Below are 26847 nucleotides of genomic sequence, written 5' to 3'. Positions count from 1 at the left end.
GCGGGCCGAGAAGGCAGGGCCTTGCTCCCCGCTCGGATTGGCTGGCAGGGAATCAGTATCAATGTTTAAGCAGCGGCGTGAGGTGAATAGAGTCAGTCAGCAAGAGGCGCTGGGGAGAGAGCAGGGATCGCGAGCCCGGCGGATGCGGCAGCGGCGGAGGGCGGCTGGGGAGACGCTGCTCCAACTGTTGAATTGAATTTTCACCTTTCCTTTCATCCGCTACTTTGCTTGCGGAGATGGATTTATTTGCTTTGAAATCCGCACATCTTTCTCAGACTGTGGGGTGATTCCGAGAGGCACCAGACTGAAAGAGACACCAGACTGAAAGGAGGAATTTAAAAAAAAAAAAAAAAAAAAAAAAAAAAAAACCTCCACAACAGACTGCACAATTAACTATACACACCGATGCTGGACTTTGTGAATAGAGAAAATTGAGAGGAAAATCTTGAACTGTGATGCGAGGCTAAGCTGGGAACAATTACTGGAAACCTGATTTTGTTTTTCCTTTTCCAAGACTCTGAGAGATTTCGGGGTGCCTCTCGCCTAACCAAGAGGAAAGCCTTTTAAAATAGTAACAATAATAAACAAAAACACCAATACACCTAGCAAAGCAGACGCCTTGTTTTCCAGAGCCTCGGACTCCGGCAGAAAGAGGTAGAGTAAAAGTGCTGCTGGATTCAGCTTCACCTTCCTCCCTCCATCCCTTTCTCTTGCTTTTTCTTTTTCCCCCAAAACATGAATCTGGTTTTTCTTTCTATAGACTGAGTCAGAGAAAGCATTAGGAAGAAGCCGCAACTAATGTCTGTGAAGGGAGGACCATGAGGCGAGAGTGAATACGATTCGTTCCGCTGCTTCTGACTCATCCGGCAGATCGGAACACCTGCATTTCTGGATGTGTCATTCCCGTATGTCGGGGCGCCTCCAGAACCCGAAATAATGTGTAGACAGACCTGTGCCTAACATCTCCCCGGGGTGAGCGCCCCTGGCTGGACCGCCTTGGCCGCAGCTCCGAACCCCCTGCCCTCCCTGAGTCGCCCAGAAAGACTGAGAGCGAGACTGCAGAATGCATCACGCCAAACCTTGATGTGTTGCTTTCATCCAGCCCACTCCTTCCACTATAAGAGAAAACTGAAGGGGGAAAAAACGTACTTTATTTGCTTCAAATATTCATCACTTTTATTTCTCGCCAAGGTTTTCTTTTCTAGATGAAGAGGACTGGGAGGCAGGGCTATTGGAAGGAGATGCTGAATAGAAAGAAAAGAGAGGCACTTGACAGCCCAGCCCTGTGAATGCAGAGACTGTTTCCCTTCTAGCGAGAGACAGGGAGAGTGTGTGTGCGAGGACTGGGAGGGAGGCTCCCCCTTCCTTTTTATTCCGCCACCCCTCCCCCTTCAAATCTGCACGTCCAACCATGAGTTGCCTGTTGATTTCCCTTCGCCTGGGAAGAAAAGCAAACTGGAATTAAACTGCTTGGAGAGAAGTCCTTGCTCGCGGGGAGAGGATGGGATGGTAGCGGCGGCTACTGGCTTGGCGTAGAGAAATCACAGAGTGTGTTCTACGAACAGAGGCGAAGATATATCTCTCTATTTCCCCCCTCCCAATAGACTCACACAGCAAATGCTGATCAGGCTGTGGCTTTCCTGATTTCAGGGGAGAGCCTTTTCCGAGGAAGAGAGGGAGGAGCCTGGTGGGGAGAGGAAACTACAAATCGGGACACTAGTTCTTTACGCTGCATTTCCTCCCCTCCCTTTGGCTGCTCGGAAAGGAGAGAGAGAGAGGAAAAAAAATACGCTTGGCTGGGAGATGCAGTCCGCCGCCGCCGCTGCCTCAGCCAGCAATGCAAGATTAGATCTCTAAATGCAGCAAAACACTGCCTGAAAACACACCAGCCCGCGCAGCGAGCAGACATTTCACGGTGAGCTGGGGAAGCTTCAGAATGTATCTGTGACTCTGTATTCGTGGCTCTTCATCCCCATCAATTTCATCACGGGAGGCGAGCAGCAAGTAAGAATTTCACTTTCGGATCTGCCTAGAGACACACCTCCCTGCTCCCTCCTCCTCCTGGATGTGAAGAGTATTCCTGAGGCTCCGGGCGGGAGTAGATTTGCAGTACCCTAGCGGGAGCTAGGAAAACCTACTGATTCTTTAGCTCATTATCATCTCTCCCAGACGAGATTTCCTTCTTATCGCCTGCCTCATCGCTCAAGTTTAAAGCCTCCCGAAGTCCAGGCGGGAGAGACCAAACCCCCGGCTCGCCCCCAGCCGCAGGAAGCCGCCGCCTTGCTCCAAGCCCCTGCGGCTCTGCTGCACCGCAGCTTCTCTCCCAGTGCGGATGCTGTAGATCAACAGGTTCAGGGAACTTGAGCTGAATAAGGAGAGACCACCGGGTGCCGCAGCTCGGGTGCAAAGGGAAGGAAGGACCCGTAGACTTGTGGTTCGCGTCGCGCGCGCACCCTGCTCCAGGGCCCCAGGCTGGCGCTCACTCTCTCGCTGGCCCCTCCAGTCCGCCGGCTCCTGCCCCCACCTTACAGGTCTGGGATGTACCTTTCCATCTGTTGCTGTTTCCTTCTATGGGCCCCTGCCCTCACGCTCAAGAACCTCAACTACTCCGTGCCGGAGGAGCAGGGGGCCGGCACGGTGATCGGGAACATCGGCAAGGATGCTCGACTGCAGCCTGGGCTTCCGCCTGCAGAGCGCGGCGGCGGAGGGCGCAGCAAGTCGGGTAGCTACCGGGTGCTGGAGAACTCGGCTCCGCACCTGCTGGACGTGGACGCAGACAGCGGGCTCCTCTACACCAAGCAGCGCATCGACCGCGAGTCCCTGTGCCGCCACAACGCCAAGTGCCAGCTCTCCCTAGAAGTGTTCGCCAACGACAAGGAGATCTGCATGATCAAGGTAGAGATCCAGGACATCAACGACAACGCGCCTTCCTTCCCCTCGGATCAGATAGAAATGGACATCTCGGAGAACGCTGCCCCGGGCACCCGCTTTCCCCTCACCAGCGCACACGACCCCGACGCCGGCGAGAACGGGCTCCGCACCTACCTGCTTACGCGCGACGACCACGGCCTCTTTGCACTGGACGTCAAGTCCCGCGGCGACGGCACCAAGTTCCCAGAGCTGGTCATCCAGAAGGCCCTGGACCGTGAGCAGCAGAACCACCATACGCTCGTGCTGACTGCCCTGGACGGTGGCGAGCCTCCACGTTCCGCCACCGTACAGATCAACGTGAAGGTGATTGACTCCAACGACAACAGCCCGGTCTTCGAGGCACCGTCCTACTTGGTGGAACTGCCAGAGAACGCTCCGCTGGGCACCGTGGTCATCGATCTGAACGCCACCGACGCCGACGAGGGTCCCAATGGCGAAGTGCTCTACTCCTTCAGCAGCTACGTGCCCGACCGCGTGCGGGAGCTCTTCTCCATCGACCCCAAGACCGGCCTCATCCGTGTGAAGGGCAACCTGGACTATGAGGAGAACGGGATGCTGGAGATCGACGTGCAGGCCCGAGACCTGGGGCCTAACCCCATCCCAGCCCACTGCAAGGTCACGGTCAAGCTCATCGACCGCAACGACAACGCGCCGTCCATCGGTTTCGTCTCCGTGCGCCAGGGGGCGCTGAGCGAGGCCGCCCCTCCCGGCACCGTCATCGCCCTGGTGCGGGTCACTGACCGAGACTCGGGCAAGAACGGGCAGCTGCAGTGTCGGGTCCTGGGCGGAGGAGGGACCGGCGGCGGCGGGGGCCTGGGCGGGCCCGGGGGTTCCGTCCCCTTCAAGCTTGAGGAGAACTACGACAACTTCTACACGGTGGTGACTGACCGCCCGCTGGACCGCGAGACGCAAGACGAGTACAACGTGACCATCGTGGCGCGGGACGGGGGCTCGCCTCCCCTCAACTCCACCAAGTCGTTCGCGGTCAAGATTCTAGACGAGAACGACAACCCGCCTCGGTTCACCAAAGGGCTCTACGTGCTTCAGGTGCACGAGAATAACATCCCGGGAGAGTACCTGGGCTCTGTGCTCGCCCAGGATCCCGACCTGGGCCAGAACGGCACCGTGTCCTACTCTATCCTGCCCTCGCACATCGGCGACGTGTCCATCTACACCTATGTGTCTGTCAATCCCACGAACGGGGCCATCTACGCCCTGCGCTCCTTTAACTTCGAGCAGACCAAGTCTTTCGAGTTCAAGGTGCTTGCTAAGGACTCGGGGGCGCCCGCGCACTTGGAGAGCAACGCTACGGTGAGGGTGACAGTGCTAGACGTGAATGACAACGCGCCGGTGATCGTGCTTCCCACGCTGCAGAACGACACCGCGGAGCTGCAGGTGCCGCGCAACGCCGGCCTGGGCTATCTGGTGAGCACCGTGCGCGCCCTAGACAGTGACTTCGGCGAGAGCGGGCGCCTCACCTACGAGATCGTGGACGGCAACGACGACCACCTGTTTGAGATCGACCCGTCCAGCGGCGAGATCCGCACGCTGCACCCCTTCTGGGAGGACGTGACGCCCGTGGTGGAGCTGGTGGTGAAGGTGACCGACCACGGCAAGCCCACCCTGTCCGCAGTGGCCAAGCTCATCATCCGCTCCGTGAGCGGCTCCCTTCCCGAGGGGGTACCACGGGTGAATGGCGAGCAGCACCACTGGGACATGTCGCTGCCGCTCATCGTGACTCTGAGCACTATTTCCATCATCCTCCTAGCGGCCATGATCACCATCGCCGTCAAGTGCAAGCGCGAGAACAAGGAGATCCGCACTTACAACTGCCGCATCGCCGAGTACAGCCACCCGCAGCTGGGCGGGGGCAAGGGCAAGAAGAAGAAGATCAACAAAAATGATATCATGCTGGTGCAGAGCGAAGTGGAGGAGAGGAACGCCATGAACGTCATGAACGTGGTGAGCAGCCCCTCCCTGGCCACCTCCCCCATGTACTTCGACTACCAGACCCGCCTGCCCCTCAGCTCGCCCCGGTCAGAGGTGATGTATCTCAAACCGGCCTCCAACAACCTGACTGTCCCTCAGGGGCACGCGGGCTGCCACACCAGCTTCACCGGACAAGGGACTAATGCAAGCGACACCCCTGCCACTCGGATGTCCATAATTCAGGTAGGAGACTTTTAGCATAACTGGGACTTCACTTTATTGCTGGTTTTGGAGCTGCCCTGAAACCTTTGGAACAGGGCAAGCCACTCTGCCAGCAGCTATGAGAGGGAAAAACATTGAAATGAAAATGGTTTACACTTTTGACACTGTGTATACATCATATTCCACACATAACCCCTCCCATGTAAATAGTCTCAAGTCTACAAGATGTAAATATCTTACTCCTGTTTTCATTTTAAAATTTATTTTTATAGGTTCAAAAATGTTAGCAGTGTTCAATAATCATAACTTATTTTACTTATTTTTATTTGTTAGTTTACATTTCTTTTCATAAAAAAGAATTCCCAGAGCAGAAACAAATGTTTTAGTTAGTTGTCTTGAAAATATTTTAATTCTTTTTTGAAGTGATGCCAAAAATGAAATAAATTTATAACCAAATATTAAGAAGTTAACTTCTTATAGTACAAAATAGCAACCAGTCCGAATTTCAGAGTTTAATCAATTTGAACTAACTTTTCACCCCTTAAAAAGTCGTTTCATATTTTAAAGGTGAGGTGCTTTAAAGAACATGAATCTCACTTATTCATCATTCCATTATGCTAAAACTTCCACATAATGCATTAATACATCTAAAGCTTTTGAAATGTGAGTTATACTCTGAAGCACTTTGAAAAGTTTGAATACATGCGGGCTCTGCATAATGACCAGGACCTATCTATGAAAAGTTTTTATTTGTTTTGTCTTGTGGTTATCTTGATTTGTTTCTTGGAGTCACTGAGGAGTGAATGAAAATAGCAGAGGACCAGAGACTCATTTTGTGCTACTGAAAAAAGGAGGAAAAGTTACACTGAAGGCAGTTGATGTGCCAAAAAGAATCCAAGATGCATTTAGTTTGTATAGTGTGTATTTTATGTATATCTCAGTGATATTTAATATATATGAGATAGTATGATTTAAAGTTATTGATAATATGACAAAACTAAATGACTGGATCCAGCATGAACATAGATTCTAACAGCAGCACATGACTATACAATGCCTAGTCATTGTCTTGTTTCTTTTACCCACTATTGAGTTGTGTCACAGAGAAACTTAATTCTTGCTTATTATAATTGAATGTTGCAACAAATTACTCTGGATGAGCAGTATGTGGAATTCAAAATTGAGCTTAACTGAAAGTGACACCTTGCAAGAAAGATTAGTTTGGGGCAAATGAAAATAATTTGTTCATAATTTAATGCTTTGAAAAGCAAATAACTTTTGATGACACTTGACTCAGTAATGTTTTTATGGTTAAGATGGAGAAGTAAAATTTCATAATCTTATTATTTCTAACATAAGTACACCAAACACTAATACTTAGAAAAATATATTTTCCTATAATAGTGTAATGTCCTTGTAAAACAATCTCACACTTGACACTACTAAATATTAAAATATCAATTGTAGTATTAAATCTCACAGCTTACAGTGTTTACTGTATATCAGTGATCATGATTTTCTGAGGTTTATATAAAACCAAAAAAGAAATTTCCCACTTTAAAACAATGTAGTTTGTCTGAAAGTCTTTCTGTGACTTTGTAAAACTGGTATTTATGATAATCAATATGTATTTAGAATGAGATGTTAAAACATGTGTTTACAGATTTGCTACATTCATTTTATAAACACACACGTTATATACCTTTCTTATATTCTTATTATTGACAATTACAAAGATGTCACAGAGGGTTAATGCTTCCATTTAAAGTGCTGTGAGTTAAATTTTCATTTAGTTTCCAGTAAAAATGAAGGTGGTGCAGAATTTTCAACAAGCCTGTTTCCTTGGTTAGACTAGTGAGGAACAACCTTCGATTGAAATATCCAGAGGTTTTGAGAAGTAGTGATGCCTGTAGAATATTGCACCATGCTGTTCTTGAAGGTAGTCATTGCTTAAGGAGGGGTTGATGATTCTTCTCATTAGCAGTAAAACTAAAGCCAAAGCACATGTTTTTAAACAGAATCCAAAGGGAAAACGTTTTTTCCTATTCCTTTCTTCTAGACTCTTAATTCATGTCATAAAGACACAAACTATGTTTTTGTTTTAAGTTCTTAGATGTTTAGAAATGTGGCTTATTTTTCCATGTTTCTTCTGCCCTAGAAATATCCCCAACATGCATTGTTTAAACAGGATTTTTTTTTCTATTCAAATTTTATAATCCTCTAAGGGATGCTTTGTGAGTTCTTAATATGTTAATTCTCTTTTAAATATATCAGGTTTATCTCAATATTAATTATGGAGAACAGTAAATTAACTACAGGGACTTTTTTTTTTTTTCTTAACTAGCGTGCTGCAAACACCTTCTGCTAAAGTGACATCCATAAATTAAAGCATTTAGGTATTCCACAATTTGTTATCAGGTGCTTTCATTAGTGTATATATGTAATATAGAATCCAAAGGAAACACACTATTAGTCTCATATGTATTTCTGAAGGTGGAATATTAATCCACAGAGTGTACTTGGCCTAACTGCTACTACGTCTGATTCATCTTTATTTTATAGCATCTGTGTTCTGTTTGGACGCACGATGTATTCTATTGATGGAATGAAAAGAATTTTATAATTGTGTTGAAATACACTGGTACAGTGTGGTGATATGAAATTTAGGAATTTTATGATTTATGGAGGCTCACATTACAGCTAACATAAGACTTGTTTAAGTATCAAGCATTTTGTGTGGGTCAAAGGGTCTAAAATGTTAAGATTAAAGTCAGTAGGTTCTCCTTGGGCATAGGAGTACTCTTACTGAGTACAGATGCTAAGCATTCATATAAGCTGATATAGAAACAGTGTCGTTTGTGAGAAGAAACTTTATTTTAGATTTTCTTCAAGTTCCTTGAAATTAAAGTATAAAGTATATAAATAGTAGATTAGCAACTAAATACCCACAATAGGGTGAATCATAATACAACACAGTTATAACTAAATATTTAATTCTTTTTAAACCTATAAAACTGATTTTGAAGAATAGGAGCATAGACTTTGCAGTATGTAAGGCAAATAGTTTATTATACAAATTCATAAGAGCACTTTTATAGGAGCAGTTTTCATGTGAATTATTTTACATATTAATATGCAATCTAAAGTCAAGTAAAGAGATTATTACTAGTTCTCAAGAATAACTGCTTATCGTGATTTATCAGTAATTAGTTGCTAAGTCTCAGGGTGGCTTCTCAACAGGTGTTTTCAACGAAGGTCTTGTTGGAAAGAGAGGAGGAGGCTGGGGACTTCTCACTGATGGAGACTTCCCAGTTTGTTTGAACATCTGTGTTTTCACATTTTTTTGTAGCACTACTACAAGTCATCTTAATATGCTCTCATAGAATGAAATATATTGAGCCAGCAGAATAAGATCTACTAAAACAAATTTTAAAAAGGAATACATTCTTACTCAGTGTTTTACAAATCAATTTCAAACGATTCACATTTGGGTTGACTTTAGAGTCTTTATGCTAGGAAGATAAAATCCTTTTGATAGATGTACATGGCCTTTTCAATAACAGGGAATTAAGGATATGGTAAATACCTAGAGCCAATCCAAATATATAAAAATGATATTGAAGTGTAGAGGACTAAAGTATCATAGTGTAAACAATAAACTCAATATTGCAGAATAAAAAGGTGAAAGGAGACTCCACCTTTAACACAACATTATCAGCTGTATGCATTTATTCCCACTTGGCTCTCCTACAAGAAGATTTTCACTGTGGGACATATTCAGATAAGTTCCCAAGATCATGATCTTCAAAATTTCATACTCTAGCCTATTAATGATTTCAGTGAGAAGCACAAAATGTGTGAACAATTTCTCTTGATATTTATGATTTTGGAGATATTTTACTATAATTTTTATTCTATGACAGCTGTTTAATTAGTATATGCAGTAGTTTCCATAACCTATATATACATCTCTACTTATAGGCATTCTGGTATCTTGAGTAGGAAAGGAATGTCCTTTTCTTACTGCATGCCTTCCAGAGTGTTTACTCACTTATTTCTAAAAGGTTTTGAAAAGATAGAATGAGTGATTCCTATTTGAGATTAACATGAGTACACAATAATTACATTTTTTCTGTTTTATCATGCATTAAAAGTAGTGTAAATAAAGTAAATGCACTTAGTTTAAATATAAGATATTCAGTGTTTAGGGTATTTTTAGAGATGAGTTTAAAACTCCTAAAAATCTAAAAATTAGTATCATCATGCTTATTATATTGTTACTTTTATTTTTATATGCATCTATGAAAATTTTAGCTCCAATTTTAATCTGCCATTTCTCTATTTCCCAATAAATGAAAACACAGGAAGTATAAAGTATAATAATATAAGCTAGAAACCAGAGAATCTTGATTTTATATACAACTTTTTGTAAGGTAATAACTTCTTGATTCCATTAGCTTTTGGTTTTCAATATAATTTTCAAAACGCAAACAAGTTAATATTTTATCATTCTTGTTTTGAGATTATAATTCTTCAGTCTTTTGGAAATGTCAAGAGTAAAATAATTTTTAATTTCACTTGAGTTATATAAGTTCTATAATTTCAATAAATATTACCAGATGTAAGCATATGGCAAAAAATTTGGAATTTTAGTCTTGGCATCTTCATGTTCTTTAAGGCTGTGTTTTATCATGAAAATATCAGCATAGAAAAGTATGCCCTAAAATTGCTATTTCAAATACTTGCATATACTTTTCTAGTCAAGGAAAAAGAAAAAAATTACTCCCTTTGAATACACTGTTCAACATACAAAACACATACAAAATTCCCCAAATTTCCAGAATGTTTTCTCCATAAAGTTGATGCTATAACATATATTATTCACTTTTTTCAAGTGCATATAGATTTTGTATATGAGGTTAAAATAATGCCAAATATCATCTCTCTTTAAAAAACTAAGTACACTTTCCAAAGATGTATTTTATTTTAAAAGAAAAACCCTTCAAAAATTTCAGGTAATATTTAATCCTGTTTAAATATATAGCATTTATACTTTTATCATGTTTCAGTATTATTCTTCTGTTTCAGGTTTCGAATTTTTCACTGTTAGAGCTGCTTATGTACTATAACACAACAGAAATGTATCTACAAATATAAAGAGTATACATTAAGAAAAAATACATTTAAGATTAATAAAGGTTCACATGCATTTATTGAAATGAAATTTGGCTATGCCTATATTTATAAAAATATAAAAATAATTTTTGGTAATATTAAGTATGTGTATAAATGTATATGTCTTTATATTTTCAATATAATATATGCAAGTACTTAAGTACAAATACTAGTCCAATTTTATACTATTTAGTTCAAAAGCAATTCTTCTCTATTTAGGGAAGAGCTCAAGCTTTTATTTTTCTTTGAAAATATGTTAAAACTTTACTATTTTAAAGTTTCAAACAATTTGAAGTCCCATAAAAATAGAGTTAGTGACCCTAGAGAGGAGGATTTAAGGACCACCTGGCCTTCAGTGGTCAATAAGCTTGAGCTCATGTAGACAAAGAGAAACAAAAATCTTCCCCAAGTTTCTGATTCTTTTGAGAAGATGGCAGGAGACCTGGAAGCATTGTGAGAATATAGGCTGTGAGCCTGATGATGAAACACCAACAGGAGAAAGAAGAAGCCACCATAACTGGGCTCATGCCAGTTAGGAAGTAAAACTTAACTCCCTAATGCTGAGAAGTCATTGAATGCCATACACTCAATAGTGGGCAAATTCTTACAAATGCACCTGCTAATTACAATATTAGTCATTGCTCTAGAATGTATTCCCCTCAGAGATACTTCTGTTGTTTAATAAATCCCACACGGCATTATCTGAAGGTCGTATTTTAGTAAAGCCATTAGGGAAGGAATTTTTTTTTTGTATTAAATTCCTTAAACCAATGACTGTATATTAGTTAGAGAATAGCATAAAGTTCATTTTGCCTATCATTTAGAAGATAATATGACTTCTGCCGCCCACCTACAAAACACTTTTAAAGTTCATTAGACCTACACTAATTTATTGTCAACTTACTTTAGTAAAGAAGGCTTTGACAAGAATTTTCTTCAATGACATACAGTACTTTACAGTTAGTCATAAGCTTTCACCACTCCTTTGACAATGACATATTGCTATCTTTGGTCTTCTGAAATAAGTTATGGACAATAAAGAAGTCCTTAATGATATCACCATCCCTACTGTGACTAAGAGAAGCATGTTTATGCGTCCTTGCTACTGCAGAAATATTAAGATCAATATGTTTAAGATAAAGCAAATAATAATAATAATAATAATATAGATGAAAAATTGTGACTCTGTGGGTGGCATCCTTTGCTTGTATGCACCAAGTTCTTCCAGGGACAGACTATAAAATTGGTTTCAGACAGTGTTTGAGAGAATATATCTATCTATCTATATATATCTACATATATATAGATATATATATATACACATATATATTTGTGTGTGTGCATATATATGTATGTATGCATGTATGTGCATATATATATATACATATATATATATATATATATATATATATATATATATATATATATATATGACATACTTGTATTTGTCTGTTCTGGTCCTAGTGACATTACTGGTATTTGTAGGCCTTGCCCTGGATCTATTCCAAGCAATTTGATTGTAGTGAAATGGTTCTTACAGTTCATTGAGCATCTAGCATAACTGTGCTGAATATGATTGGCGCGTTTGCATATATTTATTCAAAAAATAAGGCAGTTAAACAGCATAATTAAGGGAAAACGAATCATAACAATAAAAGACCATTTAAGTTAACAAGCTTTGTGATCAAAGGATAAATACAGGTTGGATAAATGACACTTTAGATGTAACTAATCTACATAAATAGACTTTGGTCTGATTAGAGGAGTAGAATATATTAAAATAACTTAATGGTATTAGAAATTCATTTTATTTCAGTCATCTTGAAATGTTTAACGATCTATATTATCTTATTTTCTTTATGGTTCTATTTAATATGGTAGTGATACACCATTTTTAAGTTGTGTGAAAAATGCCAAGGTAAAGATAAATATAATATTGTAAACTTCTGTTTGGTTCTGAAATATATCTTGTCTGAAAAATATTTAATACTTTTTAAACCTTTAATGTTTTTGATTGATTTTTAATTAGCAGAACACATTAAAGGGACTATTTTAAAGGATCATTTCTTGTTTACTCTATCAGCTAAAAGCAGCCTTTGTAGAGTTTGAAAGCTAGAGCATGAAAATCAATTTGAAGTTTCAAGCTATACATTCATAATAGCTTTGTAGATATATACTTTTAAAAAACACTGGTTACATGTTTGTAAATTATATTAATATATAATGTAGATAATGACTCGATATTCTGAAAGATTCTGATGGTATTTTGATAGCATCTACGCTTTACAATAACAGATTTAACATACAACTACCCTAAAAATGTAATTTCTTTCCAACAACTATGGTGCTTTAGATATATTTTAGTCATCAGTTTTGGATGATAATTTTAAAAATATAATTAGGCACTGAGTCATGAATTGATACATTTCATTATATAGGATTTCCACCTGAATACTTAATAATTATTTCTAAACAATGAATTGTTTTTTTGTGTGCCTAAAATTTTCATGTTCTTCAATTCAGAAAAAAATTCAAAATATGTACATGAAATAATTAGCTTATATTAGAAATTCCAATAAAAATGCAACAGGTGTTTGTTGTAGGCAGAAATAGTTATGAGGTTCAAAATAGTTTTTTATTGTTATAATACAATTTCAGACTATCCATGTCTCATGTAAATTCTTAAATTTGTATTTCCAGTACAAACATTTGCATCGGTTTTGAACACCTAAAAGTAGTTTTTACCCTTAATCTACAACATTCTTTTAAAATTCATAGTCCCCAATACAAATATCTTTGCTAAAAGTAGTTCATTTTATTTTTCACACAACATATTTTAACAGAGTATACTGAAATTGTTGTACCTGAATACTTGATATGTTTTTGCTATTATTTCATGGTGACAGAAAAATTGGATATGCATTACTGAATTTATAAAGCAATTCATCTTTGATTATCATGAAAAGAATTACCTAACCACGTGTAAAATGGCTGTGTGAAATTTTTACTGATGTCCTTATTTTATCAGTAGATAAAATAAAATTAAGACATTAGAATGTTTGAGAAATTATATGCTTAAAATCTTAGCAAAATATAGTAAGAAAAATGTTATCATTTTAGTATTTTGGAAAAGGGAATTTGTTTAAAAGAAAATGTTTTCCAGTTCAAACTTGAATAAGTGCTTAATGATACATTTAATATAAATTATTAGTCATGAAAACTTCCTAAACAATGTTAAAAATAATTACTTCTATTTTCATGGTTCTGTCAGCAAAACAAAACAACAAAAAAAGCTATCATCTAAATATTGGTGCATTCTATTAGTGTCTTCTTGGGTCCCAGAATTTATGCCCTGTATTTTGCTCTTGCAGTTATACATCTATTTTAAAATAGTATGTCCCAAATCAATTCATTGCATTAAGAATGTGAATAATGGCAGTTATAAGTCATACAAAAAAGATAAATCAATAGTCCATCTTTATTATCATTTTCATTGTGTTAGAATTAAGGATTCTATATAAACTTACCTTCCCATAGTTTCAAGGCAAGACACTTGATTGCTTTAATTACCATTTGAAGCTTTGTATGACCTTGTGTTTATTAATGAATTTTTTTTATTTTTGTGCTAAGCCAATGTCTTGTCTCATGTTGTAATCTTGGTTGATTAAATTAGAAATTCCTGATTTAAAAAAGTAAGTTGATAGATATGCATTGATGTTACTTGGCATGGGACACATAGAATGTATTTATCATTTTAGAAAACAATAAAAATATTTTGGTGCTATGCCATACACCAAAGTATAGAGTAAGATACACAATTGTTGAAAGCAGATATACATGAAAAATGGTAATCATTTTAATATCAATGCATACCTTGAAAAATATTCATAACTTTTCATTTTTAGTGTTGGCAGATGCATGGGTAGTAATTATTAAGTTCCCAGGTTCTGACCTTCTTAGGAAAGCTACTATTTATCCCTAGATGGTAATAAGGATGGAAATAAGAGAACCATCCTATTAAACAAATCCCACTCACAGGACACTTTAAGAATCCTTGGCAGAAGTCTATTTGATGGTGTGGCTCTGATATCAGATGTGCCAATACCAACAAATGAAGCACTATGCCTGAGTGGAGCGAAACTAGAAAAGACAAAGAATACATTTATAGAGACTTTTTTTTTTTCTGATTTTGAGCAATAGACTTTCCACAGTTTTTTATAATCAAGACAATTACATAGTAATTTGGGTTAGAATGCATGCCCAGTTCCCCATCTCAAAACCCAATTTGTTACCACCTGTGGCTATTTCTATTTAAAAAAAAAAAAGAAACATAATTACTATGAGTCTCAGCAGTCTTAGAGTAAATTTTTGCAATTACAATACCTCCCTTGGGCAGATGTGTGAAAATGGCAGATTAATTCCTGCCAGGATCTTTCTGTTCTTCGTGCATTTTTAGGTTTGGTGTTGCCTGCTTATTAGAGTGCCTGTTTTGCTCTGGTTAAAGGTTATGTCAGTGTTCTCATAGTAAATCTCTAGAAATAAAAATCCACAAATCAGCCATTAAATTTTGCCTTAGGTGGAAAGTTGACATGTAACGTCTCAGGAAAGAAGTAGATAATATTTTCGATCACTTTCCTCTGTTGCCTGGTTAAGTTTGAAGTAAAAGAGAGTAAGACCATCTGACAATGTTGAGAAAGCAGGACTTAGATTAGGAGGGAATAAGAAAAGTGTGGTAAAGTAATATCTAATCCAGTAGACACTATGGAAGTGATCTCAAAGCTACGTGATGCCTAGGGATTTTAAAGAGCAATAAAAAATATATTAATATTGGATGGATAACAGGAAATTGAACACCCCACTAATTTCCATTCATTTCTTTTTGTGGTTGTTGTGTGTACTTTGTTCCCAATAAAGATCTAATTGATCTACATACAAAATAATGAATGATATTAAGTCTGTACAGTATTAAGCCTCTATATCAGTGTTTTAACTCTGTTTGTAAGATTATTTTGTCTCAAAGCAGTCTAGAGACTAGAGCACTTTAAACCAGAAGCCACATCCATCTTGTTTGTCACTGTACTTGAAAGAATATAGCAGTTTCTGATATGTAGTATACCCTTTAAAAAATATGAATTCTTTGTGAAGAAACTGAGACTTCTATAGTTAAGTCATTTTTCAACAATCACCCATTAGATATATGCTGGAATTTGGATTCAAATCTAGATATGACTAAGGCTAAAGTCTAAGATATTAATATAAAGATGCTAAAATATTGATCTGCTGGTAAATAATTTATGTGAATGTGGCATTTTGATATTTTTTAAATTTATAGTTACTACATCATTACTGTGAAAATTTATATATAATTTTATTAATAATATTACAACTTCATGGAGAAAGATAGGTGATCAAGGTTCACAATTATGAGTATCATGCTCTCACAGTATTTGTTTATATTACATATAATTAGATATGGTATATATAATATATGTACCCAAACACAAACACGAAAATGGTGTATCAAGAGGAAATCGTGTTGATTGTATCATATATTTTTATCTTTTGTCTCACTCCTTGGTTTATATGGTATTAAAATGAAGCAGTTCTGATTTTATGTCTATTTTTTAAGGCTTTAAGGATCACCCAACCCTAGTTAGTTACTGTTTGTCTGAATTTTACATTTTAAAATCCATGTCAAACCATAAGGAGGCTTTATGGAATAAAGGTTTAGGCAGAATAAATTTTCAAATGTATTAAAAATTCAGTTATCCTCATTAGTTAGAGTAGCTGAGATAAAAAGTGAAGGAAAAATAGAAAGAAGCATAGAAATGTAATTTTAAAATGTTTAGAATTCATTTTCAACATTCATAGACAAGAGAGAAAATTTATTTAATGATGTTTTTCTTAAAGATTAAATATCATATAAGATTATCCCACAAATAAATTATCAATGCAGAATTTATATCCACATTTATCTAGATATTATACTAATAGTTCAAGTTCATCTGTTAATTCACCCTGAAATATTTGGCATTTTTGAAAATAAGGCACATCAGCAATCAGTGCTACTCAGTCTTGATTGAGGGGGATGTCAAATAGGTCTTAGCTACATGTTACTACAAGAAGCCTGTGTGCCAGGAACAGGTTTTCTATTAGACACTTTCGGCCAGAAATTGAGCCTGTCATATTCCATAATTGGTCTGTTTTTTTTTTTTTTCCTTTAAGAGAAAGTCTTGCTCTGTCACCAAGCTGGAGTGCAGTGGCTAGATCTCGGCTCACTGCAACCTCCATCTCCTGGGTTCAAGTGATTCTCTTGCCTCAGCCTCCTGAGTAGCTGGGACTACAGGTGTGCACCACTAAGCCCAGCTAAGTTTTGTATTTTTAGTAAAGACAGGGTTTCACCATGTTGGCCAGGATGGTCTCTATCACTTGACCTCCTGCCTCCCAAAGTGCTGGGATTTACAGGCGTGAGCCACCACACCCGGCCCATACATGCATTATTTTAAAGAATATAGCTTAGACATCTACTGGCAATGTGACTTCCAAATAATGTTGGTAAAAACCTGAATGTTTCATAAATACACTAGTTTACAAGCACTTTTTAGATTTTACATCAAACCTTATAATCTAAAAATATATATCATTTGTTTAAAAGACTTTGAAAAGTGATTTAAATATTTTAAAAGTATCATCCAAAATATATAATTTTGAGCAAAGAGAAAGGAAATGAATTATTATTTATGTCTTATGCTGACTTTTTCTAATTCTATTATTTTTATCCTTGCCATCTGGTCTCTTTTCTGTGACATCCCAGCAGAAAATATGCTTTTCACAGGGATACTTAAGCACCTTGTATATCTACATCTAATGTATTTTTTAATGCAAATAAATATGTTGATGAGCCATGGTGGTGAATATCACCAGATTAATATTTAACTATATGTACATTTGGACCTGGGATCTATACAGTTGACTTTACATAGTGCATATATACAGAGATGGATTGGGTTGAGCAGTGTTTTCTCATTTAAAAAATGCATTTAATAGACAAGAAACTTTTGCTTATTAGCTAAAATAAAAAGCTTCTTCAATTTCTTTTAATTTAGGCGTGAGTATATATTTTATGACATAAAATGTCGATTTTCTTTTATATAAACGCAATAAAATAAACTTCGCCACATGATTTCCTCTTGTGGTTCTTTGGGCAAGAGTGTGCTCTAATAAGATATAGTCAAGATAAAATTTTCCATCTGCCATTCCTGAATGTTAATTTTTCTAACCTCTTGGTAAACCTTCTTTCTATATTTATAATATGCAAGTCAGGGTAAGCTAATGTATCAGTTCATCACATAAGGAAATAAATTTTATAGTTAAACTTAGTCAACACATTCCTTAAATTTATTTGTATTTGAAATTTTGCATTGAGTCTCAGTGAACATAAACTTGACATTTGTGTTAAATACCCATTATTTAACTAGAGAAATCAAATCGCCAAGGAGACATCTGTTATTTAATGATATTATGGTTTGGATTTTTTGGTTGGAAGTGTGGGATAGTGATAGAAAGGCTCTAGGGGTGAGAGAAGGGAAGGAGCTGTGGTTCAATATCCCCAGGTAATATAAATAATTGGAGAGTGAAGATATCTTTTCAGTTGGTTAATTGTAATAAACCTATTATCTTGTTAGAGCATTAAGGTACAATCAACATGTTGGAAAACAGATAAAAGGTGCATGAAAGCATTTAAAATTCAATCATTAGGTTTCATTGCACCCATCTGCTCCCAGGAAATATAATTGGAAATTTTATTCATTGACCTTTAGCTGCCATTTTGTACAACAGTTTCAAAGTCTGTATTTTTGAGTTGGACATCTGAAGTTAATTAGATAAGAGCCATACTCAGTGCATTTTTTTAAATCCAATTATTTGTTGGAACAAAATTTGAAAAAATAAAGGTAGGCTTAATGGGCAAGTGTATATTTGACAGAGTCAATATAGTTATTTAATCCTGGATCTGGTTAAAAGCAACTGATGTTCAACTTCATTAATATTTCTGTTAACTAGAGGGACTGCTCAAGTTTTTATTGTTATTTTATGTGAAAATTCCTACCTCCCATGAAATATTCTCTGGATCCATAGTGTAATTGAATGTTATACTTACAACATTCAAGTACACTAAAATCACATACCATGATATAAGGAAAAAAATCAATGAAACTTTTTAGTATTTCAGGTGGTTATCTTAAGTTTTAAAATGTTGGGCACTCCCAATTCTTTTTGCCAATATAAGTATAATACCACAAAATTTTTCTAGAATATTTTTTAAGTCGCCACTCAGAAGGATGATGCATGATAAAACTGTGTGTCTAATATAAGAAGTACATTATGTAAATTGATAAAGATTTCTTGCCAGCATTTGTGTATTGCTCTGCTTACTGAAGTTCATGTACCTTGGAAAAGAGTCATGATTAGACAGGTGTTTCTTCATCCTATGATATCAAATTTCTGAAATATTTATATAGTGATGAGCCAGATGTACACAGCCTAACCTTGTAATCCCATTTCACAGCTTTCCCAAATACTTGGAAACTTAAGTATGAAGCTGATTATTTTGGCAGCATATCCCCATTAATAGGATTCAAATACTCCTTATTTACAAACCAGTTCTGTTAATATAATCTAGTATATTAAAATGGAAAAACGAGAATCCATCCAAGGGCAAATTGACAGGGAAGCTTTTCCTAAAGCTTTTTATTTTGTTTTTTTTTTATTGACTCTATAATATCAGAAAACAGATAGCACACATGAATAATGAACATGTTTTGGATACCAGGCTACAACCATTTTGGTGTGAAGTAGTTAGTGCTCAGATCCCTTGTATGTCTATGCAAATCTTGATATAAGCCATATAAGACCATGCATCTTTGCTCCTTACAGCATCCTCTCAGTGGCAAAGCTTACTGTCAGTTGACATAAAATTATTTTAAATGCACTCATCTGTTTTTTTAATGAACAGAAGCAATACAGAATAATGTAATAATGTGTCATGATTTTCATTATGCTTATTTATTGGTTCTGCAATAATAGAAGCAGAATATATTGTTATGCTTTCAGCTTGAACTATTTATGCACTATGCTACTGGGTGTACCATTTTATATTTGTGATATTTTGTCCTCCCAAGAAAAGGGGTATCAAGATCCTTAAATCAAATTAGACTAGGGGAAGAGTTTCATATTTTGTCTGTTTTATATTAAGTGTATAGCTTTTATAAATTACCTGACTCTACTTGAATAAGCTTACACACCTTCAATGAGAGGAATACTCTATTTTCCAAGCTGTATGTAACAACCTGATTTACATGACTTGAAAAGAAGGAAGAGAAAAGCAGGCTATCACAACTCTTTTGCTTTTTTATCCATAGGAGAAAATTATGTACTTGGTGTTTTGTATTTATACAACTATGTGTCTAATGCACCATTAAGAAGGTGACATAACTAAAAAACAAAACAAAACAAAACAAAACATAGAATTAACAACCTGTAAAAGAGAGTTCTGTAAGCCCAGATGAGAGATAAACATTTGAGATTTCTGGACCCTTGATTTTTTTTTTCGTTGTTGTTGTTGTTGTTGTTGTTTTGTAGAATGACATATTCCAGAAATGAAGCTACTCCACTGAGACTATGTGCCTCTAGACCTGTGTGGTTGAGATTCAGGCACTGCTAGTCTAGTGCCTTTTGGATTTCAACTAGTCTATCATTGAACTGGAATCTGTAGTCAACCTCCAGGGATGAATTGCCTGCATTTGACTGCAGGGCCAGTTACTCCTCTCCTGTTTGATTTTTAGCAAGTCAATAGTTTCCCGGCAAAAAGATACTTTACTCCTGGGAAAAACAACTATTACAAAGTCCTGATATTCAAATATCCATGTTTTTATATTAAAATAACTTCAAGTTGTTTTCAAATATGTGTCTGAGTTTAATTTTCACTTTTTTCAAAATTATGACTCTATTTTTTCCTAATTTTAAGAAACAGTATTGTTTATGGCAAACATTCTAATAAAATAAATATCTAGAACAGTGTTTAGTGTATAGGAAGAACTCGTTATATAATTGTGGACTGAAGATACAGAAGGTTGCATTTATAGAGTTAAACTGCCTATAATTTACTATTCAAACAGGACTATTGTTAATTTTTTCATGACTAAATCTGTAATTCTTTCTTTCCAATTATAAAATTCAAAAGACTCAGACCTGACTGATTTAACATTACTTATAATTTGTATTTATTCTACCTACTGTGGATATCAAGATTTTTCACTGCAGAGATATTGGTATGTTTAATATTGAGGTGTTCTACTAGTCCCTGCTGGGATGGATAATACATGACATATACATCAAAATATCATTCTAAAATATGAAAGAGGATTGGCTTACAAAATGAAAAAAAAGTATTGTGAGCCTGTATCTCTTTCTACTTCTTCATTCTTGTGCACCTGCACGGAAACACACAATTATATATTTTATACAAAGTTGTATACACTAAACACAACATATTAAACTGCATTTTCCTTAAAATTTTATGAAAAATTATATACTATTTCATTTTTTCATGTCAATAATGTAGTTTTACATTATTTTAATTATGGAATTCTAGGCCAGTCAATGGATATATTAAAATTCATTTAATCAGTTACTCTCTGATAGATAGATTGCTAACTTTAGATTTTTTTTTTTTTTTTTCAAGATCAGGTCTCACTTAGCCACCCAGTTGGGAGTGCAGTGGCACAGTATCAGCTCATTTTAATCCTTTCACGTCGGCCTCCTGAGTAGCTAGGACTACAGGCATGTGCCACTAGGCCTGGCTAACTTTTGTACTTTTTTTAGAGATGGAGTTCTTCTGGGTTGCCCAAGCTGGTTTCAAACTCCTGGGGTCAAGAGATCTGCCCACCTCAGCCTCTCAAAGTTCTGGGATTACAGGTGTGAGCCACTATGCCTGGGATTCTGCTTTTAAGATTCCTGACTAAAAAATATATATATTAGCTATGCCATCCACAGGAAGTTGCTGAATCTTTTTTTTGTGTTGTTTTCTGCTATGTTAAGGCATAACATTTACTATCTATAGGGTGGTTGTAAAAATTAAAGATAAAATGTAATTATTCATATAAAGAATATGATCAACAGTAAGTGCTAAATACATGTTAACACATATTATTATTGTTGTTAAAAGCAAATTACATACAGCATTCTGGTGCAGTTAAACTTTAGGATACCGATGGGCAGACATATTCTCTATAAAAACAATATTTCATTTGGCCTAAATGTTAGCAATTGCATAAGAATAGGCTTTTATTCAAGAACACTTATGATCATAAAAAAGTAATTTTACTGGAATGCTAACTAATTTTATTATACATTTCATTTTGCACCCTCTAAGCCAGGCTTGGTCACCTTTGCTTAATTTTTAATAGATGATTTTAAAAGTGACAAGCTTTTGGTAGAGGATTTTCAAAAAAGTGGTTTCTAGATATTTTAAACTTAAAATAACAAAGTAAATTCTAAAGTGGAAAAATGTTAAGTCTTCTCTATAAATTGTGATTTCTTTTTTATGGAGGGATACCTTGCAGGAAGGAAAGCTCACATCAGGGAGAAAATGAGGGGAAGTTTCTACCAAAGAACTGTTGTAGTATAAAGAATATTAGAAATTTGGATGCATACAATTGCTTCTGATTCCATTTATACTTCTTTTCTTATAAGGAAATTGAAGTACAGAGATTTCATTCACATATTTACAGCCAGCTAGGAACATAGAACTAATGTCATTGGATTCAAAGTTTAGGGTTCATGCTTTTATACCACTTGGGATCTCATGATTGGCATGTGTTTATCATATTGAGGTAGCTATAGAGTTTGAGAACTTATATAGTATGAATAATTGCTGCTATAAAGTACTGCAACTTGGTTCCTAGATTGCAGATCACTCTGGAGGAGAATTTTTAAAGCCTTCGATATATTAAACATTAAAAACTATGCTGTGACCTATGTATGACACATTGCCACAGGGGCTTTCAAATAGGAACCTGGCAGTAGTTTCAAGAGGTTCTCTAGCTTGGTCCTGCGTAGTAAAAGTATTCACAAATTTTGGATACTATAGAGCAGCCCAGAATTCTCACAGATGTAATCTCAGATTTAATGTATTAAATTTACTTAGTTTTATTAAATTTATTTAGTTAAATCAATTCTCAGATTTAATCATAGAAATGGTTCTGATTATTGTTTTATTCTAGTCAAAACAGTCTAGTAGATCTCATTGCTTGTATTTGTATTTCATCTAATTCACTGCTGAATAGTTAGGAACAAAACCATTCCAGGGGGTATGACCTGGTATTAGAAACTGTAGGGAGTGTTAATTAGAATGAGAATAATAAATCTGTAAAATAGATGTGACAGTGATAAATAGAATAGAATAGAAAGAATAGAAAACACAATACACACAAAAGCTAGGTGAATCATATAATACTTGAAAGAGTGCAAAATTTGAGTCAAAAGAAACTTGTTCATATTATTTACTCATACTGAAACCTTCACCAACCTTTCATAAATTCCATAGGCCTTAGTTTCCCCATCCACAGAAAGAAATAATTATAATGGACCTATAGAGGTGAGGATAAAAGGAAATAGATTGGAAGATATTGTAATATAGTGGTGAGATCATCCTATAAAACAGGTGAGGAAGTATGAGATACAAAAGAGTAAGTTCTGGGTATAAGGGTGAGTCCTTCCAAGTAACCAAGAGCTGAAGAGCAATGTTGCTGGAAAGAACGGGTATTTACTTTTATCCTAAGCACACTCTAGAGGAATTTATAATATGCTTCAGGAAGCTTCATGTGTCGAAGTGCATTTTGTTTTCAGGTGTTCCCATGGTGGTACTGTTTCCACAGTTTTAAGTTATTTGGAATTGAATATAAACATGCTGCAAATCACCTAACACTGAAATCCACTTAAAAGAAATATGAACAGTTTTTCAATCAAGTGCTTTCCAAATGTACATCCTGTGAGGGAGGTCTGCATCCTACAGAGAAAGAAAATGATTTGTGTTTTTTCTAAACTATGATCTAATTAAGCATAGTGCATACATAAAAATTCATCTTTAATATATTATCTATAAAAATGTACAGAGTAAAAAATTTAATTACATGATTAAGAACCTAGATCTACATTGTCTAAATAAGGAGTCAACAACTTTTTCTGTTAAGGGCCAGACAGTAAATATTTTAGAGTTTGCAGTCCATGAAATCTCTGTCAGAAATACTTCACTCTGCCACTGAAACAGGAGAGCAGCCATAGAAAACAGGTAAATGAATGGGACATGACTGAGTTCCAATAAAACTTTATTTTCAAAAACAGATAATGGGCCATGAGACAACCATTGTTGTAAAGCATGACTGTTACCAATATTTCTTAAGTTATTTTTCCATTTGTTTGTGTGTGCCTGTAAAAATTGCGCCATGTAGATTATAAAAATTTCTAACAAAATCAAAATGATTATTTTAAAGCTAGATATAGAAGAACACAGGCCTATTGTCTCATGAAGTAATTGTCATTAAGTAAGATTGCTTATTTCATTAAAAGAAAATTCTTAAAATTAAAATCTTTAAGCAAAGAAAAAACTGAAGATGCTTGCAGATATTAAGTGGCAGTCTTATAAAAAGTATAGCTATTTTGTTTAATTTTGTGCTAATATTTAATTAAAAATATGTTAACACTAGTAAAGATAGACTATTTCCATTGAGTCATACATTTTAAATGTGGTATATATATCCTTATATTTCAGAGAGAAAGTGATAAATACTGTAGAAATCTAATATTCATTAATTTGATTAATATTTATATTTTTCCTCAAATTTGGGAATATTTTTTCCTCATGTCAGAGGTTGTCTTTCATTCCTTTTTTGGTTGGAATTGGTAAATTATCTTTGAAGCCTATGTAGAAGGTTGAGGATTTCAAAATTTACCCAAACTATTTATTAATTATTGTAAAATGTGTTGGTTGATTAGCTAGTAGACTGACTTGTTTATAGTTATAAAAAAGTAAAAATTCTTTATGCCTATTAAGAGTTAAAGGGAAAAAAATAGAAAGGCATTGTGTCAGTCCATTTCATCTTGAATTTCGTTTGTTTTATTTTGTTTTTTTTCTATTAGGAATTAAAATGTACCTACAAAGGTGACAGGTTGAAAGACTGATGCGAAACAGAAAGAAAAGTAAATTTGTTAATTTTTTTATTTCATTTGTCAAAGGTAACATTACCTAAATAATAATTGATTTGTCTTCTAATTGACAATTTAACATTTTAAGGTATAAGAATGGTGAATGGTGTTTACCAAAATTATTGTATTCATAAAATTTCTTATTTCAATATATTGTGAAAAAATAAATTGATGGAAATACATATAATAGACTTGTAGTCTGTTATACATTTGGATCGCCCTTTAAAATAGTTATTTTTTTTTTACCTAGGAATTTTACATAATGATTGAATAAATGTAACATATTAAATTTCTTTTGCATTTAAAAAGGTAGGTATTCATAGGTGTCTAGTTTGACAATTTATATGAGTATAATGATGGTAAGTAATCATATGGTTAAGCCTACTGCATTACTGCATGCATTAGAATATTTGATAATAAATGGCCATGATTGCCTTTTAATGTTATTGATCAAAGAAAAATCTAGTTATCAGAGTTACATATAATGGTCAGCATATTAAAACAATAACATGAAAGTTTAGAAATGTACAAGTACAGATTTATCCAAAGAATCTTTTTGGTATTAAGGGTGATAGTAGTTCTAGTTTTGTTTATTATGTAACAGTTAATTGTAAAAAGTATTTTCAAGGCAAGTTACATTGATTTCTCATCAACTTATTTCCAAAAATACTGGAATGGTTCCTTATTTTTCTCCATTATCTCAGAGAGGCAGTACAGCAACCGACTGGTGCTGGCAGGCTCTGGCAACTGTCCTTGTTCTATCATGAATTGGGTATATGATGGACAAATCTATGAAAGTCACTTAGCTGTAGTTTCTCTGTTTGAAAAAAAATGTGAACAATACCTCCACTTTATCTACTAGGGCAATTGAGAAGAATGAATAATAAACATCGCTACAGTAATATACTCTTTTGTAGATCCTAATACAAGACACTGTACTCTAAATCTCCCAGTGCAGAATTTAACTAGCGACATTATAAATAATATAGTTTATATTGAGTCTAAATGTATGTTTATAATGTCAACTATAGAACTATAGTTTCCAAACATGTCCATAGCAGCTAAATAAATTAGACTAAAAACTGGCTCGTTCATAAAAATTTAATTTGTACAAATCTATTTTTGTGTCTCAGCAGCTTTCTTAAATTGAATTATATCTAATTTTAAGAAAATATATCTACCAAAAGACTCTGCATTCTTAGTGATAATAAGTAAAGTAATATCACTAATTTATATTTTTTTCCTTATATTCACTTTCTTTGTCTTTATATGCTGAGAATATTGGAAAAAGCTGCTTCAGAAATGTAATGAATTTTCACTGGCCACAAATAACCTTTGAATTCTTAGTCCAGGAGGTCCAATGGCAGAGAAGCCAGTTTTAGATATTTCTTTCAGTGGGGAAAGTCTTCAGTATTCCTAATAGAGATGGAAAAATAGCATGGGAGGAAGAAAGCAGAGGAAAGTCTCCAGAGATAAGTCTGTCTGAGAGATAGCAAAAAACAGAAAAGAAAAGAATTTCAAATTTACTCCTACACCGCCACTGGAATAAAAAGGGAAGACTGAGTTTTGAATAGGGCTGAGATGAAGAGGCTGACAACACTGAAGAGAATCGGTGGTTTGAGGATGTTGGAGTTAGCAGTCTTTAAGTATTTTAATTTCTGTCCTCATGGCATAACATTCTGCCATTGCCAAGGAGAAAGCACTTCCAGCATTTAGTGGCATCTCAGTTAGCCCTGCGATTCACGATTCAGCAAATATGTAAAGGGGATGTATGGCAGTCTCTATTTTATGTGCTTTCATAGATAACAAATAGGGTTCGTCTTACCTTTTGATAATTTCAGTTTTCTTTGTTCTTGTCAAAGATAAATTTTTTCAAGATTCATAAATCACATAATTAAATGCTGGCACATCAGTTATTATTAATGTTATCAGTGTCATTTCAAAGAGTTAGCATTTGCAAGAGATCTTAATATATACCCAGATTACTTTAAGAAAAAAAAAATCTAAGTCATCCTCATTGAGCAGCAGACTTAAAATTCTTGCTTACAGGATGTGGCTGTTCCTGTACTCTCATTTTTAATTTAAAGGAATGCTGGGTTTTGCTCAATATTGTAAGAATACCCTATGTTTTTATTATGCCTTTAGTAGCAAAGCACAAATGTCACCCACACTATACTTGTATAAAATGTATTATTTTGAAAACCACTGATAAATACAGTTTTTGCTATACTTCATGCACTTTAAAAATTCCACAGCCATAGGTGCTGTCAGATAACTTTATAAGTGGTGGCTTAAAATGCTGTTGCCTACTTCAGCAATGTAGAAAGA

The 26847-nt window shown here is 35.9% G+C and overlaps 1 protein-coding gene across 4 annotated transcripts in view; it reads left to right on the top strand.

The window, feature by feature from the left end:
* The first annotated feature begins 94 nt into the window (after positions 1 to 94).
* Positions 95 to 26847, top strand: part of PCDH17 (protocadherin 17) — a 98860-nt gene continuing 72107 nt past the window's right edge. For 3 of the 4 annotated variants that reach the window (XM_003927192.4, XM_074387645.1, XM_074387643.1), the window contains exon 1: positions 95 to 5103. In XM_003927192.4, the coding sequence (XP_003927241.1) occupies positions 2539 to 5103 (2565 nt within the window). In that variant the 5' untranslated portion in view covers positions 95 to 2538. The remainder of the gene's footprint in view (positions 5104 to 26847) is intronic. The other variant, XM_074387644.1, reaches the window with a different exon arrangement.

Source organism: Saimiri boliviensis, chromosome 16 (genome assembly GCF_048565385.1).
Source record: "Saimiri boliviensis isolate mSaiBol1 chromosome 16, mSaiBol1.pri, whole genome shotgun sequence".
NCBI lineage: Eukaryota > Metazoa > Chordata > Mammalia > Primates > Cebidae > Saimiri > Saimiri boliviensis.
The sequence above is the reverse complement of the archived record's forward strand: the minus strand, read 5'-3'. Positions and strand labels throughout refer to the sequence as shown.